General features: G+C 36.3%; 1 protein-coding gene across 3 annotated transcripts in view; it reads left to right on the forward strand.

Annotated features, from left to right (window-relative positions):
* The first annotated feature begins 1,184 nt into the window (after positions 1-1,184).
* Positions 1,185-23,805, forward strand: part of LOC128222541 (uncharacterized) — a 55,793-nt gene continuing 33,172 nt past the window's right edge. Inside the window, exons 1-4 of one of the 3 annotated variants that reach the window (XM_052931588.1) lie at positions 1,185-1,421; positions 22,253-22,397; positions 22,977-23,068; positions 23,588-23,655. In XM_052931588.1, the coding sequence (XP_052787548.1) occupies positions 22,262-22,397; positions 22,977-23,068; positions 23,588-23,655 (296 nt within the window). In that variant the 5' untranslated portion in view covers positions 1,185-1,421; positions 22,253-22,261. Of the gene's footprint in view, positions 1,422-4,424; positions 4,488-21,683; positions 21,822-22,252; positions 22,398-22,976; positions 23,069-23,587; positions 23,656-23,805 lie in introns of those variants that run through there. The other 2 variants (XM_052931590.1, XM_052931591.1) reach the window with 2 other exon arrangements.

Consider the following 23,805-nt stretch of genomic DNA (forward strand, 5'->3'; position numbering starts at 1 on the left):
CACTCTTCGATACGGTAAAATATAATGCCGTTTTCGCAGGTATTTTATAACATCATCTTTTGAGCTGTCTTCATACTTTAAAATAAGCTTCGGATAACCCCCTACCCCAGACACAATTATACTAAGAAATGCTTTGGCCTGAAAATCACACACATACCTGGAGGAATTAAACTCTTATACATATGGTGGTATTTTGAAAGATTTTCATTTTTTTAAAACAAATTTAATGTCAGTATTTGGTCATTAAGGCATTTGCTTTATTACAAAAAAAACAACAAAGATAAAACATCGTTTTCGGTGCCACATTTTTTATACTATCGAATTAATACTGTGTTTGTAACGATATACGTCATTTAATTTGAATAAATAACATTTTTTTTATTTCTATCCTGGTTTGACAATTACTCGGAACAAATGAACTCACCTCATATTTTTAAGAGAGTACTCATAACACGAGTTGGTATCGTCAAAAGACTTGTGGTGGGGTGATTGTGTTCTGATCCTCGTTATGTGTATCTCTATTTGGTTGTGTTATGTATTGTACATTAATATGTGTTCACTGTCTGTTGCCATCCCTTCAATGTATTTTACTATATATCAATTATTTTGTTACCTTAACGTGATTTCTGTCATTCACCTAATTTCTGTTTATTAGTAGCTTAACTGATATGCCCTTAAGTGACTATATTTCCCGATTTATGGAGCACTCGGAAGAACGTCAATGATGAGAAAACAACAACATTTTATTAAGCTTTGCATTTTCTTCATTTGTATTCGGGATTTTCTAAAATGAGAACAATATCATTCGCATGTTTCTGTCTGTAAATGAAATGAATATTCCAACAAGTCATTGAACAAATCTTACCATCTTTAAATTTGATTAGTTTTCAAGAACAATAATCAAACATGTTTCAAAGGAGGTATGTTTAACTTCAAATAATTTTCCTTGTTACTAAATATGAAATGTGATTTTGACGCATTTTAATGATTGGCCTTCCCCATCCCATTTGTATTGAGAAAGATTCATAACCGCGCAGTCAACTGAAGTACTTTTCACTAGGTCTTATTGTCTTATTTCCGCTTACTGATCATTGTTCGACGCAGCCGGAAGTTAATAATGTGTGTATGTTGTTATGTGAAGTACTTCTTCTCGTTGTGGATATTTAAGACATTGATCCTTGAGCCTGCACATATAGGATAGTTTTACATTAAGCATTTTGTGAAAGTGAAAATGAGATGAACGGATTGTAACATATCACATTGCACCGACGAACAATGAATTAGAGTTATAGTGATATAAACACCTTTTGGATAAATTGCCACATCAAGACATTATTAGGAAAATGTGTTTGCAGGTTGATACCGTTTATACCAACGGTTAGCAGTAACGATGGATGAGAACCTCCGGAAGCATTCAACTGGTAAAGTAAACTGTTTAGACTCGTGTTACCTTATCCTCATACAAAAGAGACGTGTTTGTTTAGAAAATGAAAATTCATTAAATACTCTTTGATTTGTCTTCTCACATGTATCCGGGCTGCCAGCAATACTCGTTACAAATGAAACCAATAACACACGCACACATTTCCATTCATGTAGAGTTTTTTTCTTAAATAAACATAACCATATATAATAGAAATAAAAGTAAGTCCGAGTTTAAGTCAGACTTTACAAGATGTAAACATTATTCAAGGAAAAGCTTAATGTGCATTTAATACACAACTAGATAGAGCGTGTACAGTGCTATTTAGAAATATGATGCTGCCTTGATCAAAATCAATACTTATGTCAGTTAGGGAAACGTATGGTGTTCATATCTGGTGGTTTTGAAGAAAAAAAGCTAAGCAATACCTAATTAATTATGTTCAGACACAAAAGCAATCGCACGCACGCCTGTAAAATATGAAGTCATAGAAAGATGTAAACATAAAAAGTACCTTCGTGTCCTTACAATGACAAAGATAATTGTGCAGGGTTCCATCCTAAATAATGCTGGTACTTTGTGTCAAAAGTGGTCTTAATAATATCCAGTTTAAAAAGGTCACTGGTTCAAAACAACATGTATTTATATAGCAAACAGAGCACCGTTAAAACCGGTGCAAATATGCATGAGTGAAAATGTGATAGTTTATTCTCTATGAACAGCACCGTTAAAAAAAGCGGGAAAATGAAAACGATGCAAAAAGAACGATGCAAAAAGAACGATGCAACCATACGCTCCAATGTATAAGAAATGTGTTTATCATATATATACAATGAATACATGGTGATATTCGCGACAAATGTAGGTGAGATCACGTGGATATGACGTAGTTTGAATATCGCCCGTAGCTCCGGGAGTCCCATTATAACTTGGTACTCAAAGGTAGCTAGGTGAGATCAAGTGGATATGACGTAGTTTGAATATCGCCCGTAGCTCCGGGAGTCCCGTTATAACTTGGTACTCAAAGGTAGCTAGGTGAGATCACGTGGATATGACGTAGTTTGAATATCGCCCGTAGCTCCGGGAGTCTAGTTATTGCTTGGTACTCAAAGGTATCTTGGTGAGATCACGTGGATATGACGTAGTTTGAATATCGCCCATAGCTCCGGGAATCTCGTTATTGCTTGGTACTCAAAGGTAGCTAGGAGAGATCACGTGGATATGACGTAGTTTGAATATCGCCCATAGCTCCGGGAATCTCGTTATTGCTTGGTACTCAAAGGTATCTAGGTGAGATCACGTGGATATGACGTAGTTTGAATATCGCCCATAGCTCCGGGAATCTCGTTATTGCTTGGTACTCAAAGGTAGCTAGGAGAGATCACGTGGATATGACGTAGTTTGAATATCGCCCGTAGCTCCGGGAGTCCCGTTATTGCTTGGTACTCAAAGGTAGCTAGGTGAGATCACGTGGATATGACGTAGTTTGAATATCGCCCATAGCTCCGGGAGTCCCGTTATTGCTTGGTACTCAAAGGTAGCTAAGTGAGATCACGTGGATATGACGTAGTTTGAATATTGCCCGTAGCTCTGGGAATCTCGTAATTGCTTTGTACTCAAAGGTAGCTAGGAGAGATCACGAAGATATGACGTAGTTTGAATATTGCCCGTAGCTCCGGGAATCTCGTTATTGCTTGGTACTCAAATGTAGCTAGGTGAGATCACGTGGATATGACGTAATTTGAATATCGCCCGTAGCTCCGGGAGTCTCGTTATTGCTTGGTACTCAAAGGTAGCTAGGAGAGATCACGTGGATATGACGTAGTTTGAATATCGCCCGTAGCTCCGGGAGTCTCGTTATTGCTAGGTACTCAAAGGACTTTGAGGACCTTTTTTAAACAAAAGGTGACACTGGACTATTGTGTCACACGATTTGAACCAGAATGCATCATCTTTGACTTAATCTGCACCTGCCATTTTAGATAACTCGTGTAGTTAGATGCACATAGCGTGGCGAACTTATGCGAGTTAACTGAAAACTCAAAAAATAAATTAAGACCATAACTACAAAAACTTTTAAAGTTTCAAGTTTGTTGCGAGCGAGTACCCTGGACAAATACCGGGGAAGAGCTGTCCCGACCGCAAACCATTTTAAGATTTTAATTTCGCTAGGGATAGACATATGTTAATTGTATATATAAGTTTGGTTTCCTGACTGGTTTTATATAGAGGATGTTTGTTTATGTCAATATCAGATCGTACTGTATTTTACATGGAGACAGCACCAACAGCTTATTTCACAATTGTGTTATATAGAGGATATTTGTTTATGTCAATATGAGATCGTAATGTATTTTACATGGAGACAACACCAACAGCTTATTTCACAATTGTGTTATATAGAGGATGTTTGTTTATGTCAATATCAGATCTTAATGTATTTTACATGGAGACAGCACCAACAGCTTATTCGACAATTGGTGGACACGAGGTTATTTACTGAAACAAATACAAAATACGTAAATATGTGGTGTATAAAAAACTGTTTCGGTTTCTGTATGTATTAGGAACAACTTACAAAACACTTGTAAAGCTAGTGATCAAATGTTATGAAAACCCATTAATTGCTTTTTTAGTAAATACAAAGGAAATACTTACATCGAGATATAATAAATCATAATTTTGGACATGATTCAGTGTACTTATACTGTACTTACGTCGTTATATAACGGAAACGGTAACTCGAAACAATTGAAATGATCATACTAATGTGCACAAGAAATCCAGGCGACATTTCACAAACCCTTTTGATGAGCTTCGAGAGATCATGAGGCTTCTTAAGTGTTGACAATTATGTGACAATACTAATCTTTATGATACAAAGACACAACTTCCGACTTGACAAATTAAGTAATATCAAGCCATGTTTATGACTTTATTTTGTATTTATTTTTATACTTCACATTTTTTGTTATTTCTGGTGGATGGATACATATGAGTGGTTGCTATCGATAAATTAACTAACGGTTAAAGAGCACGTTGGACACTGGTATGGAAATACATGGTATGTTAATGAGGCAATTTTTAGCAGGATATGAAAGGTCTTTATTTTTGTGCCACTGAGACGTGTGAAATGCTATGCAACAACTGTTATATAACAGCTTCAACATAATAGGTCAACACAGTCATTATACTTTGTTGTAAAGTAGAAGTTCATAGCCAGGTTTAAGAGCAAGCAGTCGATTTTCTGTATTTCTAAAAATATATCTGACTACCTTACTAGGACCCCGTACACGCAACGTGTACGTGAGTGAGAAATATACCCCGTACACGCAACGTTTACATCATTGATGTACGAACCTTCATGTACACGCAATGTGTACGTGATGGAGAAACAGACCCCGTACACGCATCGTTTACGTCATTGATGTACGTACCTTCACGTACACGCAACGTGTACGGGAATGAGAAACAAACCCCGTACACGCAACGTTTACGTCATTGATGTACCAACCTTCACGTACACGCAACATGTACGGGATGGAGAAACAGACCCCATACATGCAACGTTTACATAATAGATGTACGAACCTTCACGTACACGCAACGTGTACGGGATGGAGAAACAGATCCCGTACCACAACGTTTACATCATTGATGAACGAACGTTCACGTACACGCAATGTGTACGGGATGGAGAAACAGACCCCGCATACGCAACGTTTACATCATTGATGTACGAACATTCATGTACACGCAACGTGTACGGGATGGAGAAACAGACCCCGCACACGCAACGTTTACATCATTGATGCACGAACATTCACGTACACGCAAAGTTTACGTCATTGATGTACGGACATTCGCGTACACGCAACGTTAACATCATTGATGTACGAACATTCACGTACACGCAACGTGTACGTCATTATTGTACGAACATTCACGTACACGCAAAGTTGACATCATTGATGTACGAACATTCACGTACACGCAACGTTTACGTCATTGATGTACGAACATTCACGTACACTCAACGTTTACGTCATTGATGTACGAACATTCACGTACACGCAACGTGTACGGGATGGAGAAACAGACCCCGCACACGCAACGTTTACATCATTGATGCACGAACATTCACGTACACGCAACGTTTACGTCATTGATGTACGGACATTCGCGTACACGCAACGTTTACATCATTGATGTACGAACATTCACGTACACGCAACGTGTACGTCATTATTGTACGAACATTCACGTACACGCAAAGTTGACATCATTGATGTACGAACATTCACGTACACGCAACGTTTACATCATTGATGTACGAACATTCACGTACACGCAACGTTTACATCATTGATGTACGAACATTCACGTACACGCAACGTGTACGTCATTATTGTACGAACATTCACGTACACGCAAAGTTGACATCATTGATGTACGAACATTCACGTACACGCAACGTTTACATCATTGATGTACGAACATTCACGTACACGCAACGTTTACGTCATTGATGTACGAACATTCACGTACACTCAACGTTTACGTCATTGATGTACGAACATTCATGTACACGCAACGTGTACGGGATGGAGAAACAGACCCCGCACACGCATCGTTTACGTCAATGATGTACGAACATTAACGTACACGCAACATTTACGTCATTGATGTACGAACATTCACGTACACGCAATGTGTACGTGATGGAGAAACAGACCCCGTACACGCAACGTTTACGTCATTGATATACGTACCTTCACGTACACGCAACATGTACGGGAATGAGAAACAGACCCCGTACACGCAACGTTTACGTCATTGATGTACGAACCTTCACGTACACGCAACATGTACGGGATGGAGAAACAGACCCCATACATGCAACGTTTACATAATTGATGTACGAACCTTCACGTACACGCAACGTGTACGGGATGGAGAAACAGACCCCGTACACCCAACGTTTACATCATTGATGTACGAACTTTCACGTACAGGCAACGTGTACGTGATGGAGAAACATACCCCGTACACGCAACGTTTACATCATTGATGTACGAACATTCACGTACACGCAACGTGTACGGGAATGAGAAACAGACCCGTTTACGTCATTGATGTACGGACCTTCACGTACACGCAACATGTACGGGATGGAGAACAGACCCCGCATACGCAACGTTTACATCATTGATGTACGAACATTCACGTACACGCAACGTGTACGGGATGGAGAAACAGACCCCGCACACGCAACTTTTACATCATTGATGCACGAACATTCACGTACACGCAACGTTTGCGTCATTGATGTACGGACATTCTCGTACACGCAACGTTTACATCATTGATGTACGAACTTTCACGTACAGGCAACGTGTACGTCATTAATGTACGAACATTTACGTACACGCAAAGTTTACATCATTGATGTACGAACATTCACGTACACGCAACGTTTACATCATTGATGTACGAACATTCACGTACACGCAACGTTTACGTCATTGATGTTCGAACATTTACGTACACGCAACGTTTACGTCATTGATGTACGAACATTCACGTACACGCAACGTTTACGGGATGGAGAAACAGACCCCGCACACGCATCGTTTACGTCAATGATGTACGAACATTAACGTACACGCAACATTTACGTCATTGATGTACAACATTCACGTACACGCAACGTGTACAGGATGGAGAAACAGACCCCGCACACGCAACGTTTACGTCAATGATGTACGAACATTCACGTACACGCAACGTTTACATCATTGATGTACGAACATTCACGTACACGAATCGTGTACGTCATTGATGTACGAACATTCACGTACACGCAACGTGTACGTCATTGATGTACGAACATTCACGTACACGCAACGTTTACTTCATTGATGTACGAACATTCACGTACACGCAACGTGCACGGGATGGAGAAACATACCCCGTACACGCAACGTTTACATCATTGATGTACGAACCTTCACGTACACGCAACATTTACGAATGAATGTACGGACCATATACGTGATATACGGGATAAGTGGGTTTTGACCGTGTTACTCACGGATGATAAGAAAAACAAAAACTAATATATTAATAAACTAAATGATATACTAATATAAATTCAAAAGATACGGAAATAACATGTAAGACTAATTAATGCTAAATTTCGTTCTAAATCAGCCTTAACATAATCATTTCACTATGTCATTTGCTCAAACAAAACGTTGTATGATTATAATTCTATTTTATTGTCAAACACCAATTTATACAGACTGTGTTAATACCATCGTTTGATGTTTCTTAATTTAGGGGCTCAAGTCTGAATTTATATTCTGTAGGTTGCGATTACTGACAACTGCATAGTATGTATGCACTGTGCTGCTTGTGGAGTTTGTGCTGTTCTTCCATGTTTCTTGTTTTTGATTTTATGTTATATGTCTTTGTCGTTTACCCAGTACCATTTAACCGGGTTTATGTCTTAACTTTTTGCTTCTGGGCTTGTTTCTGTAGCTTTTCGCATAAATACTACTATTTATCAAAAAAAGATTTTGTAACTTTATATGAACTTTAAATACTTACTTATTCCTATCGGCGCAAATTACCAATAATTTCGCACTAAACTTTCTCAATGTTGTCTTTAATGATAAAATTAATGGATCATTGATTTGGTGTCATAAAAAACTTTGTGTTTATGTGTTTCGTAATATTGAATTATTTATTCCTTGCGTTTAGTTTAACAGTGGCAGTTTCCATTTTATGTTTGTACACATGCCACAACCTTTTTTATTAACTTGATGAAATATTTATCTATCCTTTCAGGGACTGTTTTGATCATCTATAAGTGTCTTTGTTTCATTTGTCTAAGAATACTAAGTACATTGACAGACTCAATGTCTGATTTCTTGTTCAGTGGAATAACAGCTCTGCTGTGTTCACCTATTACATTTGGTTTACAGATCACACACATCACGTGTAGATATGTATATTAATTATGTAAAATTCATAGACATTCAGATGCACAACCTATATGTATGACGAGTTCGACAGAAATGCGGGGTTATTAGGGCTGAACAGAAAGCACATCTCGTATTGTAATCACCCTGTCTGTTGTAAATAGTAATTACCCTCTTTATTTGTTCCGTCCGTTCATCCGTTGTTTGCACATGTACAAATACATGCGGTGTTATTTTGACTTGTAAAAGAAGCTCTCCTATAGTAATTAGCCTGTCTATTGGTTATGTCCTTTCATCCGGCGTTGGCGTCCAAAGGAATGTAGACAGCGACTTTTCTATAGTAATTACACTTTTTATTTGTTTCGTCCGTCTATGTTTCGTTTGCACATGAACATATAAATGCGGAACCATTAGGACTTGTGAAAGAGACTCTCCTATAGTAATAAGCGTATCTCTTTGTCCCGTCCGTCCATCCGTCGTTTGCACATTTTGTACAGAAATGGGGCTTAATAAGGACTTGTAAAAGAGACTCACCTATAGTGATAAGCCTGTATATTTGTTGTGTCCGTCATCCATCGTTTGTAATTATATTTAAGACACGGGGCGTCATTCGGAATTGTGAAATCGGCACTCCTGTAGTAATAACCCTGTTATTGAAGGCACTTACAGGCATATGTACCAGATATGTGATAAAGACACTGTAATAATTCAAATGGTGTTATTGACTTTAACCCGTGTCCTGCCATTATGCGAAAGTCCCTATAATCACAACGAACGCAAGTTTGTGATAAGTGTTAAACTTACTTTATGGCTATCTGAGGGATGTTTGTAGCAACGGGAGATTTAAGGGTACAAATGTGTTCAACGAAATATAAGTTATGGTGGATGTCTTATTGCATTTGATTATAGTATTAAACGTATTGGATTTGTCGTTGTCTTATTGATCGACTGCCTCAAAGTCATTTTAATAAACGTCAGGATTTTAAGAAAGAATTAATAAACTGCAAAAATAAATTTATTCCAGAATCATTCAAGTTATATGATCGAATATTCTTAAAATCCAAATAAAGACCCCACAAAGATTGATCTGAAATAGGGAAAAACAATATACAATTTTTTCCATTGATTTCTGTCCTACAGAAGATTTAAAGAGGCGCATACCTTAGCAGTTGTAAAGGATGAAATATGATATCTCTCCTTTGTCTTTGATTTTGAAGATTAGTAATCGTATAAGGAAAACATTGACATGGGGTGTGAGGATTCAGAAAGAAAACAATTTAAAAATCGATTTCTCGAGAAATATGAAAGGAACGGAAAAAAAATACGTAATCTTACATTCTGCTACAAGTTATGTTGAATAATAAGTTCAATACGAAACGATTCCGTCAGTATAAGCCTAATGTGATGGGTTTTTTTATTTGTTATATCGCCGCTAGTTATCATCCTTTATGTCTTACTGTTTTTCTACTGCTAGAAGTATGGTATTACGAAGCAAAGCATCTAGGCAATAGGGAAATATTTAAGGATTAAAATTCAACATGTTGCATTTTATTGGGGTATGGTATGCAATGGGGCTGTTCAAAATGGGTGGAGTCCGATGGGGCTATTCAAAATGGGCGGAGTCCGAAGTTTTGAACTGCGCCATTGCATACCATACCCCAATAAAATGCAACATGTCGAATTTTAATACTTATATTTACATTCATTTAAATCTATATTTCTGCTAAAATACATTGATTATTCAAGAGAATTTTCTCTTTTCTTTCTCTCGTTGTTCTCAACGGTGGGTAAATTAGAACAGCTATCGTGACCTTTATACCACAATGAATGCACAGATAAAATAGTTCATTATTTATATGTGTATTTTCTATCTTTTCAAGGTCAAGAATATTATAAATACGTATTATTGCATACAATGTGTGTTTTTGGTCCGTTATCGTGGTGTATTAAACGCAAAAACCCGGGCGTTATCGGTAGAAAACGTGCAATATTTAGTAAATTCACGTGCCGTTATTTCCCGGTTTTTGTTTTACATATGCGCTTTCAGGGCCCGCATCATAACAATAAAGGCTGAGCGACGTGGTTTCTGACCGAAAGTTGGTCAACGATGCAAACTTTTGCACAAAAACATATTTTAGAATATATAATACAAATACCTGCATACAAATACCAAAACATGAAATAAACCACATATAACTTACATATATTCTGCTGAGTTGTCTTTTCCTGACAAGCTAATGTGTTTACCAAATAGTCTTTTCTGCAGTTGTTTTGACTATAAAAAACACTAAATTATGTCTAAAACGACTAACTCCTCCGAACTTTAGTTATTTCTGTCGATTTTATTCAGAACATACGACTTATATGGACATGATTCCATTACGTCGTATGCAATGAACAAAGAAATTTCAAACAGTATTTCTGATACTGAAGATGCTGTACATTTTATCAAGAACATGTTTACAAAATTTTCAGGCTTAAATTAGTTATCAAAACAAATAATGGTTAAAGTAGGACTGAATAGGTAATTAATTGATTACCAAATAGGTATTGTGTGTAAATAATCCCAGTAATCCTGTCAATTTTCGAAAAAAAACACACTATCAAAACGAATGAACACTGCGAAAAATGGCGTCGAAACAAAATGCAGCTGCCGAGTTAAGTTGCGGCCCGAATCGAGCTTAATGTAAAACTTTTTCAATGACATCACTCATGACGTCATACAAGCACCCGTTACAGAGGTTATTTTGAACTAACTGCATTTTCGTGACATTTAACAACATATTTAAACACAAACGTTTCTTCAACTGTTACATCCATCATGCAAATATCTACATTAAAATCAATCAAATTATCGTTGCTTATTTTGTTTTAACTGCTTTACTGCAGATTACAGTTTTTCATGTTGCCAATAATTGTACTACGATTTCATTAAAAAAATATTTCCGTAGTAAATATGCCCCGCCCCTTGGTATTATTGCGCCCAATGACAGGACAGAAGTATCGAATAAACGCACGCGATATCGATGGGAAATGCCGTTGCACTTTATACAGAAATTAAGTGCAATTGATAAACAACAACCATCGTTTAGGAATGAAGTGTGAATGTAAATATAGAGATACAGTGCTAATAAATATTTAACATAAAGACGTATTGGTTGGTACTTTTCGAAACAAACATAGTGGCTATCTGTTTGCTGTGGCAATTGATAGCTTAGGAGAGAGATGAAAGGCCATGTCATTACAAAATTACCGTAGGCCGGTTGTGGTGACGCACTGAATTGCTAATGTGTGAATGACTGCAGTAGGGTAGTTTTGTTATGATTGCCAAAAGGTTGTCCGGTTAACGCAGCGGTTAGCGCACTCGCTCCTCACCTAGGCGACACGGGTTCAATTCCCGACCTGGGCGCATGTGGGTTATGTATGTGGTCACCAAGCCGGACAAGTGGGTTTCCTCCGGGTATTCCGGTTTTCTCGACAACACAAGACAACACTCTCGCGTGAAAATAGTGCCAACGAGAGCGATTAGTATTATGTTGTAATAACTTGTTTCACAATCGTTGCACAATAATTAAGTTTGCACTCATGACTGAAAGTGAGATACAAGGCCACCTTATAGCTACCTTAGCCTACGTTGTGATGTGACGCTGGATAGCTAATGAGTGTATGACTAACACTGATATATAAAGCTATATTATAACAAAGCTACCTTAGGCTAGTTCGTCATGGCACACTTGATAGTTTATGAGTGAATGACTGAAAGTGAGATAAACGGCCACACCATAACAAAACTACTTTAGGCTAGTTCGTAATGAGACTCTGGATAGCTAATGAATGAATGATTGACAGTGAGATATATGTCATATCATAACGCAACTACCTTAGGCTAAATCGTGGTGAGACCCTGGATAGCTGATGAGTGAATGATTGACAGTGAAATGTTAGGCAATATCATGACAAAATTACCTTAGGCTTGTTCGTGATGTGAGCCTTGAAAGCTTTTGAGTGAATGACTCACACAGAGATATAAGGCGATATCATAACAAAACTACCTTAGGCTTCCTCGTGATGAGACTCTGAGTAGCTAATGAGTGAATAACTCTGCATTTAAATTGAGAAACTGGTCTTTTGAACATGTGAGATTTTAAAAATAAATATAATATTATCATGTCCTTAGATAACAATCGGGAAATCATTTAAGTTCAATTCAGTTTTAATCGATACTATGCTTAATATATTCAAACATGTGGTAAAAAGCCGACAGGTGCATTTTATCTATTTGCGTACCTAGTACTCTTCTCAATCATGTACAATGTTTACAATTATAATGCTAATCAATAATACCTAGACCGGTTGATCGTAGACCAACGGATCAATGGTATTGCTATGCCATGAGTATTCGACTATATATAAAATTATCGAAGCAAAACATGTGCATCAAGTTTAACAATCAAAATAAACACTTCTTGTAACAATTATTTCCGTGACATATAGTGAAAAGATCTTTGTACTATCTGAAAATAAATGTTGTATAATTTCCCTTAGAACTTGAAAAAAACACCTTCAATCACTTAATTCTTCAATTAATGGCAATGTGATTATTTTATTGAATAGAACATAAATGTATAGACTTATTTTTCAAAACATTTCAATGATTGCATTTTAATTTCAAGATTGTTTCTTCAAAAAACAAGTCGTTCTTAACAAGCTGCTAAAGTGCTGCTCTCGCATTTAAGTTACAAACTTATTAAAGTTGAAGATTAATAATTGGACAATACTACACTCGGTGACATTTTAGCAAAACTATTTTCAAAAACGTCTTTGCATTCAGCTTAGTGCAATGGAAACAACTATTTATGATGATAATCTTACCCCTTTGACGTTTGTTTTCGAATGAACAAGTATTATTGCGAAACCCAATGCAAATTAACATTCAGCCGAAAAATGACAAATGCTTGAATTTATCTGATTTAAACTCTTTACAACTGCCATTGACATGTTTGATAATTGAAATATGCTCAACATCTTTATGAATAGTTAACAATCTGCATTTAATGGTTTGATATATAATTTAGTTCGTATTTATTTATTTTGCTAGCTTTAGAAAAGCTGCTCGTTAATGCCATCTACATACAAAAACTGATACACAAACTAAATGGTCACTTAGATAAGGCTGTTAAAATTTAGATCAAATTAGTGAATTAACACAATAAGTAATTCGCAAAATACTAAATATTGTGTATTTTACGTAGAATCAAGGTTAAATGATTTCCTAGTTTCTTTGTAACATTTCAATTGGAATCTTGCAACTGATATACAAAGTAATTTAAAAAAAAAAAAAAATGATTTTAGAATTCCCTTTTGTAATGAAATCTAATTTTGACCAGCAAATTCCTTACATCATTTAAAATGCAATAATTTGATGTAAAAATATGACCAAGAAATATAAAAGTTTGTTCAAACCCGCTCGCCTATACAAACAACATACACACAACCACAACGTGGCATACTCCCCGCTCGCTTATACAAACCCATTTTATGAAAACCCTCGCTTGCCAATAGACACATACATGCTCAATGTGGTAAACTCACCGCTTACCCATACTTAAATGAACCCTTTATATCGAATACTCATTCTCCACACAACGTTCCATTCTTCGAGAAAACGTACACTGAACAACAACGTGGGGTACTCCCTGCTCTTATGTTCTTTTAAGTGGAAAGAGCGATCTCTTTCTATACAAAATGTATACATGTGGGTTTTACCACACTCCTTTAGAAACAAATTATCTTTAATTTGAAATACATTCAGATACTATGCAAGCAAGTCTAGGTAAAAAAAAACAATGCCATTCTGAGGTTCAGCGTATTGCGTACCGCGTTGTCCGGTTAGCAAAGCGCACTCGCTTCTCACTAAGGCGACCCGGGTTTGATTCCCGGCCAGGGCGCATGTGAGTTTGGTTAGTGGTCACCAAGCCGCACAAGTGGGTTTTCTCCGGGTACTCCGGTTTCCCCCACATCGCAAGACCACACTCTCGCACAACATCGTGCCAACGAGAGTATTTAATATAAGTTGCAATAGCTAGTTTCACAATCGTTGTAAAATCATTTTTTTTTAAACTAAATGAACTAGAAGAGCTGTACGTTGGGCTTGTGCCTACTTCTAAAGAACTGAATATTTCGGACTCTTCTAGTTGGACCCCATGTCCCTCTTGTCGATACTTGTTTACCAAGTGAGTTATTGAGAGGCTTGCATATGTCTAGTGTAGAGGCATTCAATAGTCATTTTTCACCGAACACTAAGAATGTTCGCATATATTGTTAGTCTTCTTAACGTTAAGCCCGCGCCGGACTGCACCCGGCAATTGAAGTTCATGTAAGACTCACGGAAGCAAAACATATGCACTTAACTTCTTTGTATTGGCTTTCAATGAATGTCATCGTATTTTATTTCACGAATGTCATAGAAAAATATATTTTCACGAGTGGCGAGGCCACGAGTGAAAATGTAGTTTTTTATGATCACGAGTGAAATCAAATACGATCTTACACTGAAATAAACAAATTTTCTGTTTCTTTTATGCTTATTTTCGGAGTTTTATTTGTTTTGTTTTTTATTTATTTCTGAATCACCCCCTTTTTATAAAAGGGTGGGCTTTACCGTGGGGCGCCCCTCAAGCATAATTATAGCTGTCAATTTTTCTACTTTTGGTTTGCTGAGAAATAGTTCTCTGCTATTCATTCTTATAGCTTAATATTCGCTCGTTTTTTATTGCAAAGCTTTATGAACAGTAAACAATGAAGTTTTATTAGTGCACATGTTCAAAAAAATAATGAAAACACTTTTTATTTTAAGATGGGCATGAATACATAACCGAATTACTACGCCGCTATTTAGAGAATGAATATTTGGAAGGTCAAATGTGTTAGCAAAACAAATGTGGATTGAATTTTTACCATTCTTCTTAGTTTAAGACTGCATGTACGCGTGTTTTTATAGTAAGTTAATATTCAGTCATCATACTGTCAAAGACCAGTCTGTTTCGCTTTAAAATAATTGTTTTCCAGATAAACATTAAATGCCACGCTAGTTTGTTGACACAATTTGAGGTGTGGGTGGGGTAAAAAGTATCGGATCTATCTGTAAATTGTTGTGTGAATTCTCCAGGAAGATCATATACGTTCTACAACGGTTAACAGTTCAAAATTCATTTGAACGATGATATAAAATTTTATTTATGTTGTTTTTGTCTGTAATTGTTTGGTATGAAAGCAAATGTTCGAACATTCAGCTTCAAAGGTCAAATGTTTGATAAACGGGATAACCGGTAATAAACGGTAAGTTGTTAATTTCCAATTATATATTTATTTAAATTTTATAAAACATTTCTTTATTATTTTTTAACATTTTTTGACATAAATCACTGAAGTCCCGTGTTCTGTTTTGATTAAGGCAAGTACATGTAACAACAAAGGAATTTAAAAGTAGTTATGAAATTTGTTATTTTACTGTTAAAACCCCATATTTCATCGTAAAGCATGAAAGAAATATTTATATTTGTCAAATTAATGTTTTTGTCCCAATTTTCCAATCAACCAAATACCTTTCTTAAACATAAACAAAACAAAAGGCACATTGATTATTACAAATAACTGTGTTTAAAAGCATCTAATACTACTTGTCATGTGTATCCGGTCAGGATGGAAATATTAGCAAGGGTTGCCTAGTATATGCAGGGTTACAGAGGGTCGTATAGAAACCAGTGAAGTACTTGTTGTCCCTAGTTTCACACTGATGCAAGTTTTTAATGTATCGCTGTATGTGTTTTGTAACGATACTCGCCCATAGCATCAAATTGATGCAAGGGTGTGATGTTTCGAATTACTACTCGTCCCCAGTGTCACATATATGCAAGTTTGTGATATAATGCTCTAAGTCTTTGGTAATAATACTCGTACATGGTATTTCACTGATGCGAGTTTGTGATTTAATGCTCTAAGTCTTTGGTAATAATACTCGTACATAGTATCACACTGATGCAAGTTTTCGATAAAACGCATTTGTCTATTTGTTCCGTCCGTCCATCCGTCGTTTGCACATGTACAAGAATACGCGGCGTCATTAGGACTTATGAAACAGGCTCTCCTACAGTACTTACCCTGTAGATTTGTTCCGTCCATCAATCCGTGATATGTGACGTCATGAGGACTTGAGAAAGCGGATACCGAATAGTAATTTTCCTATCTGTTTGTTTCTTCCGTCCATCCGTGATTTACACATATTCCAAAGACACACTGCTTCATTAGGACTTGAGAAAGCGGATCTTCTATAGTAATATCCCTGTATATTAATCCGTCCGGCCATATGTCGTAGGCTAATATATGTTTTAAATCGCCTTGCTTTTAATTTTATAAAACGTCTTAGGCATAACCAAATTAAGTATATAATTGCATTTAGTTAAAAAGCTTGTAAATAATTGAATCATTTAAGAAAGGATCATAATTTCTGTCAGAAACAATACAAGAAAACAACAGAAATATAATATTAAATTTGGCTGAGTAAATTGGCTACAAGAGTCAATTTAAAGTAAAACAAATATATGATAAGCTTTTTATAAAAAAAGCAGCAATAAATCCACCAAAGTAGAATATGAAACGACATTTAGTATAACCTAATCATGAAAGTATCAAAACGAAGCAAGAAAGAAATCAAACACTTTAACGTATAGACAAAACGTAAAAAAAGATTGTTTCAAAACTCAGGGTGTATAGAGGGTGAAAAGAAACATCCGGAATAAAATTAAGGAGCGAATGAAAAACTGCCAACATATGAAGGGCGGATAATTGTATATTGTAAAGCTACCAAGAATTGTCTCCCTTAATAATTTTAAATTCTTAATCAACATGTGTTTATTTATTCTCACACAACATAACATTTGAAAAATAGTTTAAACCCATAGTACTGTCAGAAAAAATACTTTATTGTAACTGAACACGTACATATGATACAAGTTATTTTAGGAGCACCGTATTGTTCTATTGTGGCATCGTACATCATTTCTATACAAATATCGAGTGCCTTATAAAAATATAAAGGTACAGTATAACTTCCGTTTAACATTGTCATTTATACAAAAATACAGCCTACTTCTGATGCCTCTAAAACCATTTTGAAAATTTGTTAAAAGGCTAACATCATCTGCCGTACTCAGTGACCGAGGATCAACACTGTTCACATACATGCTATTTTTAAGCTCACACAAAATAGGAGCACATTTTTCTTTATATGCAATGACATTTAAGGCATAAAATCATTAACATTATATATTGCGATCTATATAGAACATGCTACAAGGTCGCTATGCTTGATTGCAACGGTAGTCGCTTTCGCACATATGTTGTATATTTTCAGACAAATAATTGTCTTTACATTTGATTCATTTTGTCACGAGGCAAACGTTGTACTTGTAACATTTGCCAATACTGCGCCTCTCGTAAACATATTTTGAGTCAATTATTCATTTTAATATATGTGTTGGTATTTTCTCCAACATAACATCAAGCCTATTTTTATTTAACACAAAATGTAAAAGCATTTCGAAAAACAATCTTAATCTCATTATAGAATGTACTGAATACTTCAAAAGGTTTTAGAAAGGTTTCTAAGGGTTCTTCGCTCAATTATTGGAGCTTCGGGTTATCACTATTTTACTTTTAATACGAACATTTATTGTTTTGGGTTTAAACCATTAGTTTGCATCTGTTAGTCATAAGCATTTTGATCTTGGGTCTTTTAAACTTTTTAAGAATATGTTATACCTACTATTTTATAACAGGTAAGTTCAGGCAGGCTCGGTAGATTGTGAAATAATTTTGCGTCATAATGAACACTGCAAACAAAAGCTCATGTATAACAAGTAGTACCTGTTTCGGTGATATAAGTGACAAGATATTTGTACTTTTTCAAAACACGCTTAATTAAGTACCTATCGTTCTTGTGGATCTTGTGGATCTTGTGGATCGTGTGGATCATGGCTCTGCGGCACTTCTATTGAAAAATGTAGGCCAGTCGTTCTGCATATTTAACGTATGAGATCGCGAAACAAATGCTATCATTAAGACTTCTATTGAAACAAAGAATATCTGCTTAATTCTATTGAAACAAAGAATATCTGCTTAAACGGATATTTCATTGTAAATGCAAATTCATCTACGATGCATAAAGTACTCGATAATATGCATAGCAGATAATTGAAATGCGTGTTATTGACCTTTCATTAGAACTTGTACAATTAAAACAAAACTTTCATGAAACATAATGTTTGAATTGATGGCATCGTAACAATGTATATTACAATAATTAATTCACTTACTGGTGGAAAAACACGAATGAAAATTGAAATATACTTTAATTGTAATACTGACTGTATACTTTTCAAATACCATCAATGTGGTTTTGGTGCCGAAATTTGATTCTAACTAATTAATGAAAGGAAAGACAAATTTGACATTGGTTGATGGTTTGTGTACATATTTGTTAAACCAAAATCTCGTTGTCTTAATGTTACCTTAAGTTGTTATTATTATATTTCAGACAAAAACATATATTGACATAATTTTTGCTTTAAGCTGATTGCAATAGGAACAAGTCCACAGTCCAAACACAGTGATCATACGTTAAAACATACATTTGTGTTGATAAACTTATTCATTCGACTTTGTTTGGTGACTAAAGCATGAACAAGTTGTATTTTGAAACCAAGTACAAGTTTACATTAAGCTGAATTATGACAAGAACATGTATGTGTCCGATTGAGACGCTAAACAACTGACATTGAAATGGGTTATTTTAATAAATTTAATACGTTTATAATTAATTTGTAACTACAGTACTTGTTATTGTTGTATGTATTGCTAGCTTTAAAAATGGTACTCGTTAGGGCCATCCGAATTATATGACTGAAACATAAACGCAATGGCTACTTGGGTTTGTCTGATATAATTAAGACTAAAATACTAAATTTTCCAAGCCCATTATTAGCAAAATACTTTGTAGTATGTAGTTCATGTAGAATCAAGGTAATTTAAAATTTCTTCTCATTTTGATATATATTTTCCAATAAAATCTGAACAAAAATGTTTTGGAATTCTGAACTACAATTTAGCATAATTAAAAATATATATCTAAAATTGGGATTTCACAGAGAAAATTAGTATTGATAGGCTTTTCCATTGAACCATTATGTTACTTTTTGTACATTAAAATACTTTTATTTGATGTGAAACTCAAGAAATACTAAAGTATTTAAAAGGTTTGTTGTGGATGTTTTCATAAAGACAATTTGTAAGAATACGAATGTATGAATTTGGTATCAGTTATATATATCTATATATATTACTAAGAGGTATTAGCACTTTCATTAAATAAAGTCTGCTCATCCCTACACCTCTTCTGATCGTGCATACATTCGCACACCCATACCGTTACATACTCATTCACACATTCAATCTCATCCATGACTAAATACACACAAACTCAACAAGGTTTACTCGTTCATTTACTCCCGTTCGTCAGAGTATACACACAACCACAACATGGCATACTCATTCACCCCCTCCCACTCGTCTCTGCATACATAAAACCACAACATGGCATACTCATAAACCCCCTCCCACTCGACTATGCATACACACAACCACAACATGGCATACTCATTCACCCCCTCCCACTCGACTATGCATACACACAACCACAACATGGCATACTCATTCACCCCCTCCCACTCGACTATGCATACACACAACCACAACATGGCATACTCATTCACCCCCTCCCACTCGACTATGCATACACACAACCAAAATATGGCATACTCATTCACCCCCTCCCACTCGACTATGCATACACACAACCACAACATGACATACTCATTCACCCCCTCCCACTCAACTATGCATACACACAACCACAACATGGCATACTTATTCACCCCCTTCCACTCAACTATGCATACACACAACCACAACATGGCATACTCATTCACCCCCTCCCACTCGTCTCTGCATACACACAACCACAACATGGCATACTCATTTATTCTGTCCCACTCGACTATGCATACACACAACCACAACATGGCATACTCATTCACCCCCTCCCACTCGACTATGCATACACACAACCACAACATGGCATACTCATTCACCCCCTCCCACTCGACTATGCATACGCACAACAACACCATGGCATACTCATTCACCCCCTCCCACCCGACTATGCATACGCACAACAACACCATGGCATACTCATTCACCCTCATCCCACTCGACTATACATACACACAACCACAACATGGCATACTCATTCACCCCCTCCCACTCGACTTTGCATACACACAACCACAACATGGCATACTCATTTATTCTGTCCCACTCGACTATGCATACACACAACCACAACATGGCATACTCATTCACCCCCTCCCACTCGACTATGCATACACACAACCACAACATGGCATACTCATTCACCCCCTCCCACTCGACTATGCATACACACAACCAAAATATGGCATACTCATTCACCCCCTCCCACTCGACTATGCATACGCACAACAACACCATGGCATACTCATTCACCCCCTCCCACCCGACTATGCATACGCACAACAACACCATGGCATACTCATTCACCCCCTCCCACTCGTCTCTGCATACACACAACCACAACATGGCGTACTTATTCACCCCCTCCCACTCGTCTCTGCATACAAACAACAAGACCATGGCATACTCATTCACCCCCTCCCACTCGACTATGCATACACACAACAACACCATGACATACTCATTCACCCCCTCCCACTCGACTATGCATACACACAACAACACCATGGCGTACTTATTCACCCCCTCCCACTCGTCTCTGCATACACACAACAAGACCATGACATAGTCAATTACTTACTCCGGGTCGTCTATACATACACACACACCAAAAATATGCCATAATCATTAACTCGCATACGGTCGTCTATACATACACACAACACAACAGAACAGTGCAAACTCATTCATTCACTCCCGGTCGTCTAAACAAACACACAACCACAACGTGGCATACTCATTCACGAAGATGATGATGATGATGATGATGATGATGATGATGATGATGATGATGATGATGATGATGATGATGATGATGATGATGATGATGATGATGATGATGATGATGATGATGCTGCTGGTGGTGCTGCTAATGATGATGATGATGATGATGATGATGATGATGATGATGATGATGATGATGATGATGACGATGATGATGATGATGATGACGACGACGATGACGACGACGACGACGTCGACGTCGATGAAGATGATGATGATGATGATGATGATGTACAGTCAAAGTTCGTATCAAGACTTCCATTAGTTATTTTGCTATAACTCTAAAACAATTTATTATAGTTCTCACTTGCTGAGCCATCTCTTTTATTGTTGGGATACATCTAACCCTGAACCTTGTAGGGTTTTAAACCAGGATATCTCATTTGCACATCGTAATGGGATACATCTTACCCTGAACCGTGTAGGGTTTTAAACCAGGATATCTCATTTGCACATCGTAATGAGATACAACCCGTAATAAATGTTGGGACAAGTGTGAGGTTTTGGATTCATGTTTCTACATTAAGTGAATCCATGTTCAGTTGACAATGCAAAAACGTTGAACGAAACATTTATTGATATTTTATATTTTAAACCGAACTTATATTGATGATGTCATAAAATTATTGAAATTAGAACAGAATATTAAATTAACTAACTCTTCCTTTTGAAGTGAATCACCATGGATGAGCGCCTAGCATTCAACGGAAAAGCTGGGAAGCTCGACGGACGTGTATTTTCAAAGCTGAAATTACTATGCCGGCCTGTTAAAGCCAGACAAGACAACGCACAACAAGGCAATGAAACAACGCTTGTTTGTAAGTAGACACAGAAGAGTTAAGTGAACATGTTCTTGCTTTTACAAGTAAAGCATCAGAGAGCTGTTCATGTTTATTGTTTTGAATATTATTAACATAATGAAATGACATTGTTCTTTACCAAAACAAGTCACCCGCAATACATGAAGTTACCCACGCATTAAATATACAACGTTGCCACGCATTGAATAGACAACGTTACACACGCATAATGTACACATAGCTGCCCATGCATTGAATATAGTTCACATTGTTACCCATGTATTCAGAAGACAAAGCTACGCATGTATTATATACACGAAGTTACTCATGCATTAAGTAGACAAAGTTATCCACGAATTTAATAAAAAAGTTACGCACGAATTAAGAAAACAAAAAATTACACAGGTATTAAAGAGACAAAGTTACGTAAGCATTTAATACATTAGGTTATCCACGAGTGAAATGGAAATATCACACAATTTCTTCTAGCATCTTACGTTATATCAAAATCATAACAGCATATTGTTTTACATAGACTCGTGTATAGTATGCTAACAATAATTGTTTTGTTATTTATTGTGATGTATTTCTGTACAGCAAAAGATGATGTCCCGTTCTACAACACCCGTCTTGTTTTACGCACGGTTGAAAAACCTTGGACGGGGGATCTATCTGAGGAAGAAATAGAGGTATCATCATTGTAACTAAACATTTACGATAAAGTATTGTTTACTATAAATATACAAATATGTTAATTTAAAGATTTTGGTACAGTGTAGTCGTTTAATTTGACATTTGCCCGACTTAAGCAAGCTCTACTCTAGCTGAAAGTGGTTTCCCATGCTTTGTATGAGTAAAACATTTTATACCGTACAGTTTTAGGGAGATTCACTATTTCAGAATTGCCGCCATTCAACATAAAACGATATATGTATGAAAGACGAAATTGAAATTTAATTCTGATGTTTACTCAGTTTGGATTTGTTTTTGCAATTGTGAATAAAAATATTCAAAAAAAACAGCACATGCACTATATGAAATTAACTTTAATATCACTGAGATGGCTGCAAATCGTGCCCTGCATTAGTCTCACGATCTGTTTGGTATTGTGATATCAATGCTTATTTAGTATTTGTAGTAAAGGATTATCTGAACTAGTATTTGATACATGTTACATAACTTAAAATAGCGATGTATATGTGTTTCAGAATAACCTGGAACAGATAATTCTACATTACGCAATTGTTCCCCAAGTGGCCTACTACAGAAATAAACAGTAATATTTGTTATACTTTGTCTTGTAAATCGTCCCAAAAGTGGCCTTTTACATAAATGAACAGTAATATTTGCTATAATGTATCTTGTACATCGTCCCAAAAGTGGCCTTCTACATAAATGAACAGTAATATTTCTTATTTTGTATGTT

The sequence above is a fragment of the Mya arenaria genome, chromosome 16 (genome assembly GCF_026914265.1).
Source record: "Mya arenaria isolate MELC-2E11 chromosome 16, ASM2691426v1".
NCBI lineage: Eukaryota > Metazoa > Mollusca > Bivalvia > Myida > Myidae > Mya > Mya arenaria.